Consider the following 15,000-nt stretch of genomic DNA (forward strand, 5'->3'; position numbering starts at 1 on the left):
TATGTATGCGTGCATACACAAACATATTATTCACTGTGCGTTTGTGGGTATCTGATGTTTTTGGCGGTGTTTTTGACAGCTCTTAGCGTTCCAAATTACATTTCTCTAGATTATACCAAGTCTTATATATTTCAACATTTATCAGGATACAAGGTAGGCAAAATGAATTCCATCCCGATGTGTGTGAGTGTGTGTGTGTGAATATGTGATGTGTGTATGTGTGTGAGTGAGCGAGTGTGTTTGTGCCTGTGTATATATGTGTGTATGTGTCTGTTTATCTACACACACACACACACACACACACACACACACATATATATATATCTGATTCTCTCTCTCTCTCTATATATATATATATTCAAATATATATGTTTGTGTGCATGTTTGTATGTATGTGTATTTATATGTGTGTGTGTATATGTATGTACATGCACATGTGTGTGTGTGTATATGTCCACATATGTGTATATATATGTGTGTATGTATATATATATATATATATATATATATATATATACACACACACACACACACAGAGACTATTTAGAGGAGATGTGTCTTGAAGCTTCTTTTTACCATCCCACACATCTGAGGAATTTTTAACCAAACATATTTATAAATCTTTTAGTTATACCTGAATACACTTTGTGACACATCACGAAGAACAGATTTATTTACACATTTCCCAATGCTTCTGCATTTTTATTCTAAATATATATACACACATACAGACACAGGCATGGCTGTGTGGTTAAAGAAGTTTGCTTTGCAACCAAATGGTTTTGAGTTCAGTCTCTGGGCAAGCTTCTTCTACTAAAGCCCAAAGTCAATCAGCCAAAGCCATGTCAGTGGATTTGGTAGATAGAAACTGTCATATGTATGTATGTATGTATGTATGTATGCAGTGTCTGTACAAGACTCTGCCTCAGTAAAGCTGAACTCAAGAGTCATCTTTGTAGTCATAAAGTGAGACAGAGGATTGACAACCAGGCCACTGGTGGTGGTGCTACAGACCATACTAATCATATCTGTCAGGTATGTAGAAGGGAGTGTAATTCAGCGGGAGGACTTAAACGACACGCAAAGGTACATGAAGCCCAGTTACAACCAGTGCTGGCTATTGCCGGTAAAGGTTTTAGCTGCCGATTCTGCACAAGACATTGTAGATCTTTTACATGGCACCAGCACAGGCGAGATCAGTTTTCGTATGGTTTTAACAGCTGGATACCCTTCCAAAATCCAACCACTTTACATTGTGAACCAGATACTTTTTCTTTTTACCATGAAGAAAAAATTCTCTGATGGTATAAGGTGTTTAAAACACTATATCTATCCAGCGCTGCCCCCTGTCAGATTCCCAGACACATTTCCAACTCAATGGAAAATACCAATACCCACTGACTAAGTTCACTTACAGTACATTGGTTGACCTGAGGCTGTAGTAGAAGACATCTGACCAAAGTGCCATGCAGTGAGACAGAACCTGGGACCACTTGGTTGCAAAATGAGCTTCGTCACCACACAGCCATACCTGTGACTCTTCCAGGAGAATTTAGCAAGAAATGCCTTCCACATGGAACCTATTTTCTTGGTTTAGAATATTTAGAATATTTCCATTTCTGAATCCATACAAGGTAGTAAGAATGTTTATATCTATCAGGGTAATATCAACTGGAATAGCACAATTGATAATGGCATTTGATACTACAGGGCTGTTTTTATTGCACTGACTGCATTACATTGGTTAATTCCTGCTTTAAAATTCATTGCTGACGGCTTTGTTAGCTTCGCCAAAATCAATAGGTCTTTAGAATGAGAGAGAGAGAGAGAGAGAGAGAGAGAGAGAGAGAGAGAGAGAGAGAGAGAGAGAGAGAAAGAGAGAAACACACAGAACCACCTTTGTGTCTGTGTTTGTCCCCTACCAACGCTTGAGAACCAGTGTTGGTGTCTATGTAGTCGTAACTTAGTAGTTTGGCAAAAAGAGAACAATAGAATAAGTACCAAGCTTAAAAAAAGCAAAAAGGAAAAAAAGAAGTACAGGGGTCGATTCATTCAACTAAAATTCTTCGAGGTGATGCTTCAGCATGGCCGCAGTCTAATGATTGAAAAAGACAAGATGTGTGTGTGTGTGTGTGTGTGTGTGTGTGTGTGTGTGTGTGCGAGGGAGAGAGAGATAGAAAGAGAGAGGGAGAGAGAGGTGAAAAGAGAGAGAGGGAGAGAGAGATGGAAAAAGAGAGATGGAGAGAGAGATGGAAAGAGATAGAGGGAGAAAGATAGAAAGAGAGAGGGAGAGGGAGTGTGAGAGAGTGAGATAGAGAGAGATTGAGAGAGAGAGAGAGAGAGACAGAATGTGCTGAGACAAATATAGACAGAGAGAGAAACCTAATAGTTACAGAGAGAGAGACAAAGAAAGAGGGAGAGGAAAAAGAAAGGAGAGAGTGAATGAGAGAGTAAAAGAGAGAGAGGGAGGGAGAAAGAAAGAGAGTGAAAGGGAGAATAAGAGAAAGAGATTAAGAGAAAGAGAGGAAGAGAGAGAGAGAGAGAGAGAGAGAGAGAGTAAGAGAGAGCAGGAGGGATAGAGAGAGTGTTGAGACAATTATAGAGATAGAAAGCTAAACAGAGAGAGAGTGAGAGAGAGAGGGGGAGGAGGAGGAGAAAGAGAAAACTGTATTACTGTGAAGTGAAGTTGTATTTGCAATTTGAAGGGTTTTCTGTTGTTGTAAAGAGAGAGAAATAAAACAGAGCAAGACAATCAGGTGACATGTTTCACTGATGGAACTTACCTGTGGCATTGGCAGAAAGGACAGACAAGCAAGATTAGGTTAACAAGTAAATAAACAACTCTGACCTTTTGATTGTGGACCACCACCTCCACCACCACCACTACCACCATCACCAGTACAATCATCACAACTACTACTACTATTTCTATTACAATAAAACTACAACCACCACCACCATCACCACCTCTACAACTACAATTACAATAAAACTACTAATGCTACCACCACCACCACCACAACCAGTACAATCACTACCACAAGTACAGCTTCTATTACCATAAAACAACAACTACCACCACCACTACAACTACTACAATGAAACTAAAACTACTACTACTACTACTACAACCTGTACAACTTCTATGGCAATAAAATTACTTATACTACCACCACCACAGCTACTACTGTTATAGTCACCGTCATCAATACAATAAAATACACACACACACACACACACACACACACACACACACACACACACACACACACACACACACACACACACACACACACACACACACATATATATATATATATATATATATACATGTACACAGTTGGGATCTTTGTGGTTTCTGCCACTGCATGTTGAAATCTTCAAAATAATTTTTATTGTTTCATATAGATGTAATTTTTGAGGCTGAATCTGAATTTGTTACTCATTTATTCCATAAAAATTTTGCGAAAATGTTACAGGTGTTCAAAGTTTGATCAGTTTCAGAATTTTGAGCTAATCAGAAAACAGTGTATTCGCTGCCTCTTCCATCATCAGGAGAGGTAGGGTGCCAGCATGTCAAAACATCAAACTAGTTACAGTAAACAGGGAACAGTGAAAAACTTTAAAAGCTTCATGAGCAAATTAAAAATTTAAAAGCTACAAACAAACTAACAGGAGTTGCTAGAAATAACAATCAAAACATTAAAATAGACACAAGCAAAGTTAACAGTGAAATCAGTGAAAAACATTAATATATTCACGAGCAAATTAAATATTTAAGAGCTACGAGCAAACCAACAGGAGTTGCTAGAAATAACAGTCAAAACATTGCTTAAAATGGACATTTATTAGTTAAAAAACATTCAAGAATGAAAATTTGCAATACCCTCTAGGATTTTATAGAATGGATTATCTTTCTCATATCTTCTTCTCCACATAAATTCATAAAGATAAATAATAAACAATGTTAATAAAATAATCTAAAGGTCAACTTACCTAAACCGAAGTAAAGTCCTTTAATAAATGTAAGTCCATTGGTTGTCAATAATATATTTGAATATCCTGATAACGACACAAGCATGAGTCCATAACTTAATCCATGGAATGGTTCAAAGAGTAGTACTAACCAGCCTTTTGAGATGAAAGAATATCCGAGGAATCGGATACAATAAGCTGCCAGAGATAATAACAAGCTGGGTATATGTCCAATGAGTTTGATAATCCTGTTTGATACCAACAGTATGATAATCTCACACAAAGCATTGAATAGTAAGCTGAATCCAAACACCAGCGGTGAACTGTTGAGGTCTTTTAGGTACCAGAGAAGAAATGTAGAAATAGATCCATCGAAAATACCAAGACATATAATAATGAAAAGAAAATGAAGAATTTCACAGTTCCTTAATGTAATCCTGAGCTTTTGAGAGTTTTGTGAAGACTTGAGTGTGTCGGGAATGTCAAGTTTTGAACCAATGAGAGCAGATATTGTGGTGAATGTGAGAAAAAGGTAAAATGAATGATGGTAATCGACAGGTTTGTTATGATACTCTTTTAGTAATTCCATTAAACCTGCTGAGGTCAGTGCACACAGACCAAAGCCCAAAGTACCCCATATACGTTGATGTCCAAGTGAAGGGCTCGGTTCACTTAGTTGACTGCTAGCTATGGAATCTATAAGGCTTACTGATGGCAGGAATAGCAAAGCACAAGTGATCTGAATTGCAAGAAAGATACCAAATGTAGCTCCGTACAATTCATTGTGTTGTTCACAACCGTTTTTATCTTGGCGCGTGCACTGGAATTTACAGTTGAGGACTGTTTCTTCATTACAAAGCATTTGCCAATATGGTTTACCATGATGGATCAAATTTTTCAAATTGTAGTCTTTGCAAATAAGGTGAGGCAAAGGAATTCTCTCCAAATGTATCTCATTTTTCAAAGTCACTGTAGTATTCGATATGGTAAAGTGAAGATATGTTTCTTTACTAGAACTTACCCAAATATCAAAACAGCTGCGTGCCCCAAATGGTCGCACATCTGTGGTGAAACAAACACGGGATGTATAAGCACCAGGAACAGCAAATAGACAAGATGCCTCGCAGTTGAGTTCAGTTAGGTTGTTAGTTTTGGCAAATAGGGCATAATCATAAAATGTAACTGGACAGCTGACCACAGAATTATGAAGGGGTCGATGGAGTTTTTTAGATGTGTTTACTTCAGATGAAATGCAATCCCGAATATAAGAATCTTGTGTATTACAATGGACATTGGTTTTAATGACTGTTTTGTATGGTAGGTTCTTTGATGGCACCAGAAGAAGACACATGTACACAACACCTGATAAGAATGTGAACAAAAGTAGTAACAATTTATGTTTTTGGAATCGGTCTGCAAGAAAACTGACAATGCGTTCTGCAACTATTCCAAAGAGTAACATAGATCCAGTGATGATTCCTGATTCTTGAGCAGATAATCCCAGATTTTTCATATAAAGCGGAATGAATGGTAACAGAAATCCAATGGCTGCAACAGCAACAAAAAAAAACAAAACAAAATAGTGAAAACAAACAAAATTTTAACAACAACAACAAAGAATGAGAGTAACTGTGTTACATTTATATATATATATATATATATATATATATATATAGAGAGAGAGAGAGAGAAAGAGAGAGAGAGAGAGAGAGAGAGAGAGAGAGAGAAAGAGAGAGAGGGAGAGAGAGAGAGAGAGAGAGAGAGAGAGAGAGAGAGAGAGAGAGAGAGAGAGAAAGAGAGAGAAATTGATTATATAAGCAGGATAGATAGATTAGCAGAATAGACAGATTAGCAGGATAGACAAATTGGCAGGGTAGATAAATTAGTAGGATAGATAGGTAGAGATAAAGCAGACAGAAAAATGTAGATTATTGAAGGAGGAAGCAGGAGCTTTGTTTGCTGATTGTTCCCTTTGTAATGTTGTGGAGATCAATTCCTCAGCGGACATAACCAAGGAAAGAAAGGCGATATATCGTCATCAACATCTCAGAATCATCATCCGTTACCCCCACACACAAACACACACCACATACCATAACCTCTAAAGAAGAAAACTGAAAAAAATCTTACCTGAATAGAAAGAGAAGTAGAAAATCTTGATGGGTAGTAGAGTTTTGTTGATGGTGATCTGGCATTCTTGTTTCCTGACCATTGTCACCACGATGAGGCTCTGGATTAGAGTGGGGAAGGTGGTGGGTGTTAAGGGTTAGGGGTCAAAAGGTTTGTAAAGGTGGAGGAGGTAGTAAGGGTTAGAAGGGGGCGCAGTGGTAGTTACTACATTGAGCTTTGAGATGAAAATGTGCATATATATATATATATATACATGCATACATATATGGGTATATGTATGTATATGTGTATATATATATATATGTGTATGTGTGTGTGTATATGTATGTATGCGTGTGTCTGTATATATAAATATTTATGAGTGTATATATAGATATTTATGTGTGTGCATATGTATATATATATGTGTGTATATATCTGTGTATTTATGAGTATGTGTGTGTATATATATATGGATGGGAGGAAGTTGGAGAGTTTTGTTTGGGGAAACTAGGGGCAGTGCTGGAGTGATGGTGTGAGTGGGGGTGAAATGAAGATAGTTACAATGGAGGTGTTTTACAGGTGAAATGAATGGACACAAGCTGATCAGCTCATACAGTGCTGCCACCTATGTCCGGTGTCAGTGCCATGACAACAAACTGCTTCTCTTTTCATCTAACCTTACCAAATTCTCCAAAATATCTGTTTCAACAACAACAACAACAACAACAACAATCAACTCTAATAATCGATGCTTACAAACTACCACTCTCACTGTCACCCTTACTATAGCAGTACTACCACTGAGGAAAAAAAGTGGAGGATGGGGTGGAAATGGGTTGGTGGGTGGGCCGGAGCAATGTGAATTGAGAAAGAAAAACACCCCCCGAAAAAAAAAAAACTTTAAAATTCTGCACAAAATTTATATTGGAAGGGGTAGTGGTGGAGGTAGGTAACTAGATGGGGGTGGTGGTGGAAGAGAGGTAGTTAGGGAGGGGGCTGGATAAGGTCATTGGTCGGTTGGTTGGTTGGTAGTGGGGAGGAGGGTGGGTTAAGGGTGGGATGGGGGTATATGTTGAGCAGTGGTTGTTCACTATGGAAATGTTATTGTCTGTTCAGGTTTATCAATACATGATGTGTATGAAAAGGGAGGCAGGACCTGAAATGAAAGAGAGAGAGAGAGTGAGAGAAAAAAAATGTAACAGATGTAAGAGAAAGAAAAAAAAAATTGCATGGATAAGAGAGAAAGGAGGAGGAGGAAGAAAAGAAATATATAAAAAAAAAGATAAATTTAAGCAATTTATACAATGAAACAAGTTCCTTAGTTATCTCCCCTTTACATTTGTTTAATCTATTACTCAATGCCAAGAATAACAAATATGTAAGAGTTGTGTAAGAATTCATAAAAAAAAAAAATTATTCTCATCATCATCGTAAAAAATTGTGGGGGGGGGGGCTTGTGCCAAAATTAGAAAGAATTATTTCTATAATCATTATAAATTTCCTTCTTATTGAAAATCGCTTAACAAAAAAAAGGGGTGTGTTACATAAAGGTAAAATCTCTTAACAAAAAGGGGTGTGTTACATAAAGGTAAAATCTCTTAACAAAAAGGGGTGTGTTACATAAAGGTAAAATCTCTTAACAAAAAGGGGTGTGTTACATAAAGGTAAAATCTCTTAACAAAAAGGGGTGTGTTACATAAAGGTAAAATCTCTTAACAAAAAGGGGTGTGTTACATAAAGGTAACTAGATTGGAGGAGAGGTGGGGGTGGCGACGGGTGTGATTTATTTATATGGAAGATGAAAATTCAAACAAGAATCAATCAACTGAAATATAAAAGCAAAAGTAAACAGACAACATTATATATACTCTTTTTACTCTCTTTTACTTGTTTCGGTCATTTGACTGCGGCCATGCTGGAGCACCACCTTTAGTCGAGCAAATCGACCCCAGGACTTATGCTTTGTAAGCCTAGTACTTATTCTATCGGACTCTCTTTTGCCGAACCGCTAAGTTACGGGGACGTAAACACACCAGCATCGGTTGTCAAGCGATGTTGGGGGGGGGGGGACAAACACAGACACACACACACACACACACATATATAGATATATATATATACATATATATATACAACGGGCTGTTTTTTTTCAGTTTCCCTCTACCAAATCCACTTTGGCTATTTTGATTCAAGAATTTCTATTTTAGATTTGTGGTCATTAGTTGTAGATGTTGAGAAAAGGTGGAGTGGTTGTAGGGAGAGAAAAGGTGGCGGCGGTTATAGGGAGAGAGACTGGTGGCGGTCGCAAAGACAGTTGTGGTGGTGCTGGAATTGGAAAGGCGGTTGCGATAATGGTGAGAAGTAAGAAAAGAACGAGAGAATTACTTTTTCAATATATGCCATTCTATGTGTGCGAATGTAGTATGTTTATGCAGAAGAGTGTATGCGTATGTGTGACAAAGCTCATGAATTTATGCAACAGCATTGTATGTGAATAGAACAAAGTATTGATTCATTGATTGATTGACTCGTGAATTGTTCCAGTAATTAGCATCAAGACGCCATGGGTTTATTTTAAATGTCTTGGGAAATAAGGATTTCTAAAACCACAGTATACACACTTTCTTCCAGGAATCTGATAAATTAATTGATCTCAAAACATGACTGGTATTTCTAGATCAGGTATGAGCAATGTTTTCCAAAAAGTGGGCCACATGAGCCATGGATCGTCATCTGATGGGCTGTACTTCTAAAAACATTCAAGGTAATTTTTTTGGTGTGCCACTTAGAAAGTCCCGCGGGCTGTAGTTCACCCATGATGGTTCTAGATGCTTTCAGGGATACTCTTTTACTTGTTTCAGTCATTTGACTGCAGCCATGCTGGAGCACCACCTTTAGTCGAGCAAATTCCTTCTTCAGATCTTCTTAGCTGGAGTCTCCGCTATAAACTGTTTTCCAACGTTTTTCTTTTTTTCGGAAGCGTCTCAGTAAACACACGGGGACGTAAACACACCAGCATCGGTTGTCAAGCGATGTTGGGGGGGGGGGGACAAACACAGACACACACACACACACACACATATATAGATATATATATATACATATATATATACAACGGGCTGTTTTTTTTCAGTTTCCCTCTACCAAATCCACTTTGGCTATTTTGATTCAAGAATTTCTATTTTAGATTTGTGGTCATTAGTTGTAGATGTTGAGAAAAGGTGGAGTGGTTGTAGGGAGAGAAAAGGTGGCGGCGGTTATAGGGAGAGAGACTGGTGGCGGTCGCAAAGACAGTTGTGGTGGTGCTGGAATTGGAAAGGCGGTTGCGATAATGGTGAGAAGTAAGAAAAGAACGAGAGAATTACTTTTTCAATATATGCCATTCTATGTGTGCGAATGTAGTATGTTTATGCAGAAGAGTGTATGCGTATGTGTGACAAAGCTCATGAATTTATGCAACAGCATTGTATGTGAATAGAACAAAGTATTGATTCATTGATTGATTGACTCGTGAATTGTTCCAGTAATTAGCATCAAGACGCCATGGGTTTATTTTAAATGTCTTGGGAAATAAGGATTTCTAAAACCACAGTATACACACTTTCTTCCAGGAATCTGATAAATTAATTGATCTCAAAACATGACTGGTATTTCTAGATCAGGTATGAGCAATGTTTTCCAAAAAGTGGGCCACATGAGCCATGGATCGTCATCTGATGGGCTGTACTTCTAAAAACATTCAAGGTAATTTTTTTGGTGTGCCACTTAGAAAGTCCCGCGGGCTGTAGTTCACCCATGATGGTTCTAGATGCTTTCAGGGATACTCTTTTACTTGTTTCAGTCATTTGACTGCAGCCATGCTGGAGCACCACCTTTAGTCGAGCAAATTCCTTCTTCAGATCTTCTTAGCTGGAGTCTCCGCTATAAACTGTTTTCCAACGTTTTTCTTTTTTTCGGAAGCGTCTCAGTAGTGGTCTCACGAAACTTCTTCTGGAATTCCTCATGAGAAGTGCGTGAGATCGGATTGAGGAATTCCGGAAGAAGCTTCGTGAGATCACTACTGAGATGCTCTCCGAAAAAAAGAAAACCGTTGGAAAACAGTTTATAGCAGAGACTCCAGCTAAGAAGATCTGAAGAAGGAATTCTAATTCCGAAATATCATCGGACTATAGATAACCAAGTTACAACAGGTATATAGTCCATTTTTTTGTTTTATAGTGCATTGTTATACCATTCTAAACTTTTTATTCTTTACAAACAATACACAATGCTTCAAGTGAACTACAATACTCTCCTATCTATAATTAATCCTTTAAAAATTTCCACTATTTTTGTAATTTGTGCTTGCATTGTCACCCTTATCCATCACCCTTGTCAAAAATCATAAATATATTATTAATATTATTATTGAACCTTGGGAGGGGCATTATGCCAGTAATAATAAACACATGCACTGGTTCGGTCCTTTATTGTCATTGTTAGTAAATGGCTTAGAAAAACTAGTAAAAGAAAACAACCGATAGATAAATTTGTTACGGGAGTAACTAATCCATTAATAATAACAGTAAAGGACTGAACCAGTGCGTGTGTTTATTATTATTGGCATAATGACCCTCCCAAGGTTTAATAGTATTTCTTCCAATACACGAATTCACATCAAGAATCTTGCAAACCAAATACAAATAAGAACATTAATATGAAATGTCTTGCTCAAGAACACGACGCACACACCAATCAGGAATCGAACTCACTACTTCATGATTGTGAGTTTGATGCTCTAACCACTGAGCCATGTGCCATCACAGACACAAAAAGTAAAGGTGGACAAAATGCCACTAAGCACTTTGTCCAGCATGCTAATGGTTTTGCCAGCTCCCCACCTTACAAAATCAATAATGAAAAATCTTTAAATTATAGAAATTATTATTATTAATAGATTTTACCTTGATTAAAAATTTTTTTGCCTTCAATTGCGAGAAGAGATGAGCAGAGAGATTGAACTGTGTGGAAGGATATTTATAGAATTGCAAACCTGTCCAACCCACATCATTGTACAACATTGGATCTAAACATTAACAATGATGATATAACAAAAGCAGTTTTAACCAGAATCTTTTTCTCCTAATCAAAATACATCATTATGAAATAATAATAGTAATTATTTACCTCAGAATATTGAAAACAAACAAAGAAAAAAAAAAAGGAGAAAAATTATTATTAAAGTGTTTTGTTTTCCCATTTGCACGATGGTGTATGTGTGATGGTGGTGGTCATGGTGGGAGTGGTGGTAAATGATAGTTTGTTATGAATTATCTTGAAACACATTTCTTTCCCTTTCACACCTCCTCACTTTTTCATATGAACAAGAGAAGAAAAAACAAAAAAAAGACAAAAAAAACTGTCTGTCTGTTTGTCTTTTGTGTTCGAAGGTGAAAATAAGATCGCTTTTCTATGAGGAATGTCTCAACACGTCGAATTAGTTGTTTTGTCAGAGGAAGGTCTATACAATGCGAGTTGTAGGAAGAGGAGAAAGGATAACAGACACAAGAAACAATACATAATATTATATATATATATATATATATATATATATATATATATATATATATATATATATATATACATATATATATATACATATATGTATATATACACAATTATAGACGCATATACAATACACAGATGACATACGTATATACAAAAAACACATATAAAGAAATGTACCATTAAAGTAACATTATTCTGGGCTCCATCATTCTCTTATAAAAATAATAATAATAATAGTAATGTTAATAACGTCCATAATTTGTGACAATAGTGATTGATGGGGGTGAAAATAGAAGCACAAATTACAAAAATAGTGGGGGTTTATAAAGGATTGATAATAGAATATTTTTTAAAAATCAGGTAAAAAAAAAAGAAAATCAACGACGGTATATCTACGAAGCTCATTTTGTGACCGTGTAGTTTTGAGTTTAGTTCCACTAAGTGGCACCCTATGCAAGTGTCTTCTACTTATAGCCTTGGATTGAACAATGCCTTGTGAGTGAATCTGGTAAAGGGAAACTGTGAAGAAGCCTGTCATACATATATATACATGTATAAGTGTTTGTGTATATGTATATATATATATATATATATATATATATATATATATAGGCACAGGAGTGGGCATGTAGTAAGTAGCTTGCTTACCAGCCACATGGTTCCTGGTTCAGTCCCACTGCATGGCACCTTGGTCAAGTATCTTCTACTATAGCCTCGGGCTGACCAAAGCTTTGTGAGTGGATTTGGTAGATGGAAACTGAAAGAAGCCTGTTGTATATATATATATGTATATGTGTCTGTGTTTGTCCACCCCCACCATCGCTTGACAACTGATGTTGGTGTGTTTATGTGCCCATAACTTAGCAGTTTGGCAAAAGAGACTGATAGAATAAGTAAGTACTTGGCTTACAAAGAATAAGTCCCAGGGTCGATCTGTTCGACTAAAGGTGTTGCTCCAGCAGCTGGAGCAACACCTTAAAGGATTTTAGTCAAAGAAATCAACCCCAGTACTTATTCTTTGTAAGCCTGCACCTATATATATATATATATATATATATATATATATATATATATATATGTATATATATTGGGTTGGCAACTAAGTTCACAAGGTTTTTTTAAATTTTGGAATTTATTGTGTTTTTAAATTTTGGAATCTATTTTTTTATCGACAATTCTATTTTTGAATCATTTTGGAATCTGTTTTGTTATTTTTTCTAGTTAATTTTATTTAATTTTTGTTTATTTTCAGATCATTAAAATGGAATGTCAAGTTAAGAAAAACGAGCATTTTCAACACCTCCTTCTTTTTGCTTTTAATCAAGCTTCTAGGGCCGCAAAAGCTGCTCGCGACATTTGTGTTGTGTATGAAGAGGGTGCCATAGCTGAAAGAACCACTCGTGATTGATATGCGAAGTTCAAATAAGCATTTCCTCTCTAGTTCAAATAGTGATTCAGCTCTGAGAACAAGGTCATCAGCATAAAGGAGCTTCCAAAAATAACCAATCTTGAAGTTCTCTGGAGGACTATGATAAACAAGAGGGGGCTGAGAATCGATCCCTAGTGAACTCCTACTTGTACACTAAATTCATGTGAGTAAACATGTATTTATGGATGTATGTGTGTGTATGTATTTGTGTCAAAATAACTACAACATTTATTCATGCATAAGTCACGCCCTTCAGTGTTAAATCTAGGTAAGACATTTTTTTCCCTTTATATACAAACTTGGCATCAACCTTGCTTCATATATAAGCTGCGTCTTAGAGTTTTCATTTAAAATCAAGGAGAAATCCGAGTGATTTATGCATGAGTACCTCGGAAGAGGGTTCACGATACCTAAGCATAATTCTAAGAAGTTGCTGCATTAGAAGCAATATCCATAAAATACAAATATAGATTATGGAAGAAGAGAAAGCTACATTTATTCAAAATTTCATATCTCTGCAACTGTTTTGGCAGCAATAAATGCAAATCTGTTTGGTGAATAAAAATTCAAAATAACAATCATATTTTTGCCAATATAATTAACACACACAGTGGTTCAATTCTGCTCATTTATTATTAGTCAACTGGTTAAATATTCGATTTTGTTTTTGTTTGTCAACTGACTAATGATAATTGAGTGGAATTGAACACCACTGTGTGTGTTAATAATATTGGCATAATGTCTCTCCCTAGACACAACAAAATTTGTTTCAAAACATGAATTCCCATAAAGTATGTTGCAAAACCAGACACAAAAATGAAGTACCATATTTACTGACCCATAAATTATACACACAATTCATGGTACAAAATATTTCAAACTCGATATCGGATTTGTTCCTTATATGAGCGGCATCCCAGCTTTTCTGTTAAAATCAAGTATAAAATAGTGCATCTTATTATTATTATTATTATTACACACTGCATAAGGGTATGTGTGTGTATATGTTATATGTAGCGTAGAACAATATCATTACTCAAGGGCCAAAGTCATTGTCTATCTCTGCCATAAAAGCATTTTTGATCCTTAAGTCATTGTTTAAGAGACATAAATACCTTAGTTGGAAGAAGTAAGGGTTGGTGACAGGAAGGGCATCCAACCGTAGAATACTACCTCAAGAAACCTTATTTGACCCATGACAGCATGGAATAAAACAGACATAAAAGGAATGACAACAACGAAGGTGGTGGTAGTGGTCATAGTGGTATATATATTATGTCCTTAGTAGCAGAAGAATGGCTGCAGTTGCTCTTTTACTGATGGTACCTCATAAATATATAATGGTTAAGTGAAAGACTCTGTGTGTGTGTGTGTGTGTGTGTGTGTGTGTGAGTGTGCATGTATACATACACACATATACACATGCCCACACACAAATATACATAAATACATATATATATATGTATGTATATATCAACACACATATATAGACATATATATATATATATATATATATATATATATATATATATATGTGTATATATATTTATACACACATATATAGACATATATGCATACACACATATCTATATACATACACACACACACACATATATATATATATATATGTGCACACAGATACATACACATAATATATAGACATACATGCATACACACATATGTATACACATATATACATGCACACATGTATACACATATAACACACACACAGATACATACATATAATACAGACACAGATGCATACACACACACATGCATAGACACATGTATACACATGTATACATGTACACACATGTATACACATATATACATAGACACACACACACGCACACACACTTGCATGAGAAACAGCAGGATGAGGATAGTTCTTTGAGAGTGTTAGCGTAACAAAAATGTGTGGGCGTGTGTGTATATGT

At 36.2% G+C, this 15,000-nt stretch overlaps 1 protein-coding gene across 3 annotated transcripts in view; it reads right to left on the reverse strand.

Moving 5' to 3' along the window:
* The window catches only part of LOC106876339 (major facilitator superfamily domain-containing protein 6), a 108,606-nt gene that overhangs the window by 5,808 nt on the left and 87,798 nt on the right, over positions 1-15,000 (reverse strand). For 2 of the 3 annotated variants that reach the window (XM_089340001.1, XM_089340000.1), the window contains 2 exons: positions 6,106-7,243; positions 3,997-5,523 (listed from right to left, as the gene is read on the reverse strand). In XM_089340001.1, coding sequence (XP_089196127.1) covers positions 3,997-5,523; positions 6,106-6,187 — 1,609 coding nt within the window. In that variant the 5' untranslated portion in view covers positions 6,188-7,243. Of the gene's footprint in view, positions 1-3,996; positions 5,524-6,105; positions 7,244-13,901; positions 13,989-15,000 lie in introns of those variants that run through there. The other variant, XM_089340002.1, reaches the window with a different exon arrangement.

Source organism: Octopus bimaculoides, chromosome 22 (genome assembly GCF_046866305.1).
Source record: "Octopus bimaculoides isolate indiv1 chromosome 22, ASM4686630v1, whole genome shotgun sequence".
In the NCBI taxonomy this organism is placed as follows: Eukaryota; Metazoa; Mollusca; class Cephalopoda; order Octopoda; family Octopodidae; genus Octopus; species Octopus bimaculoides.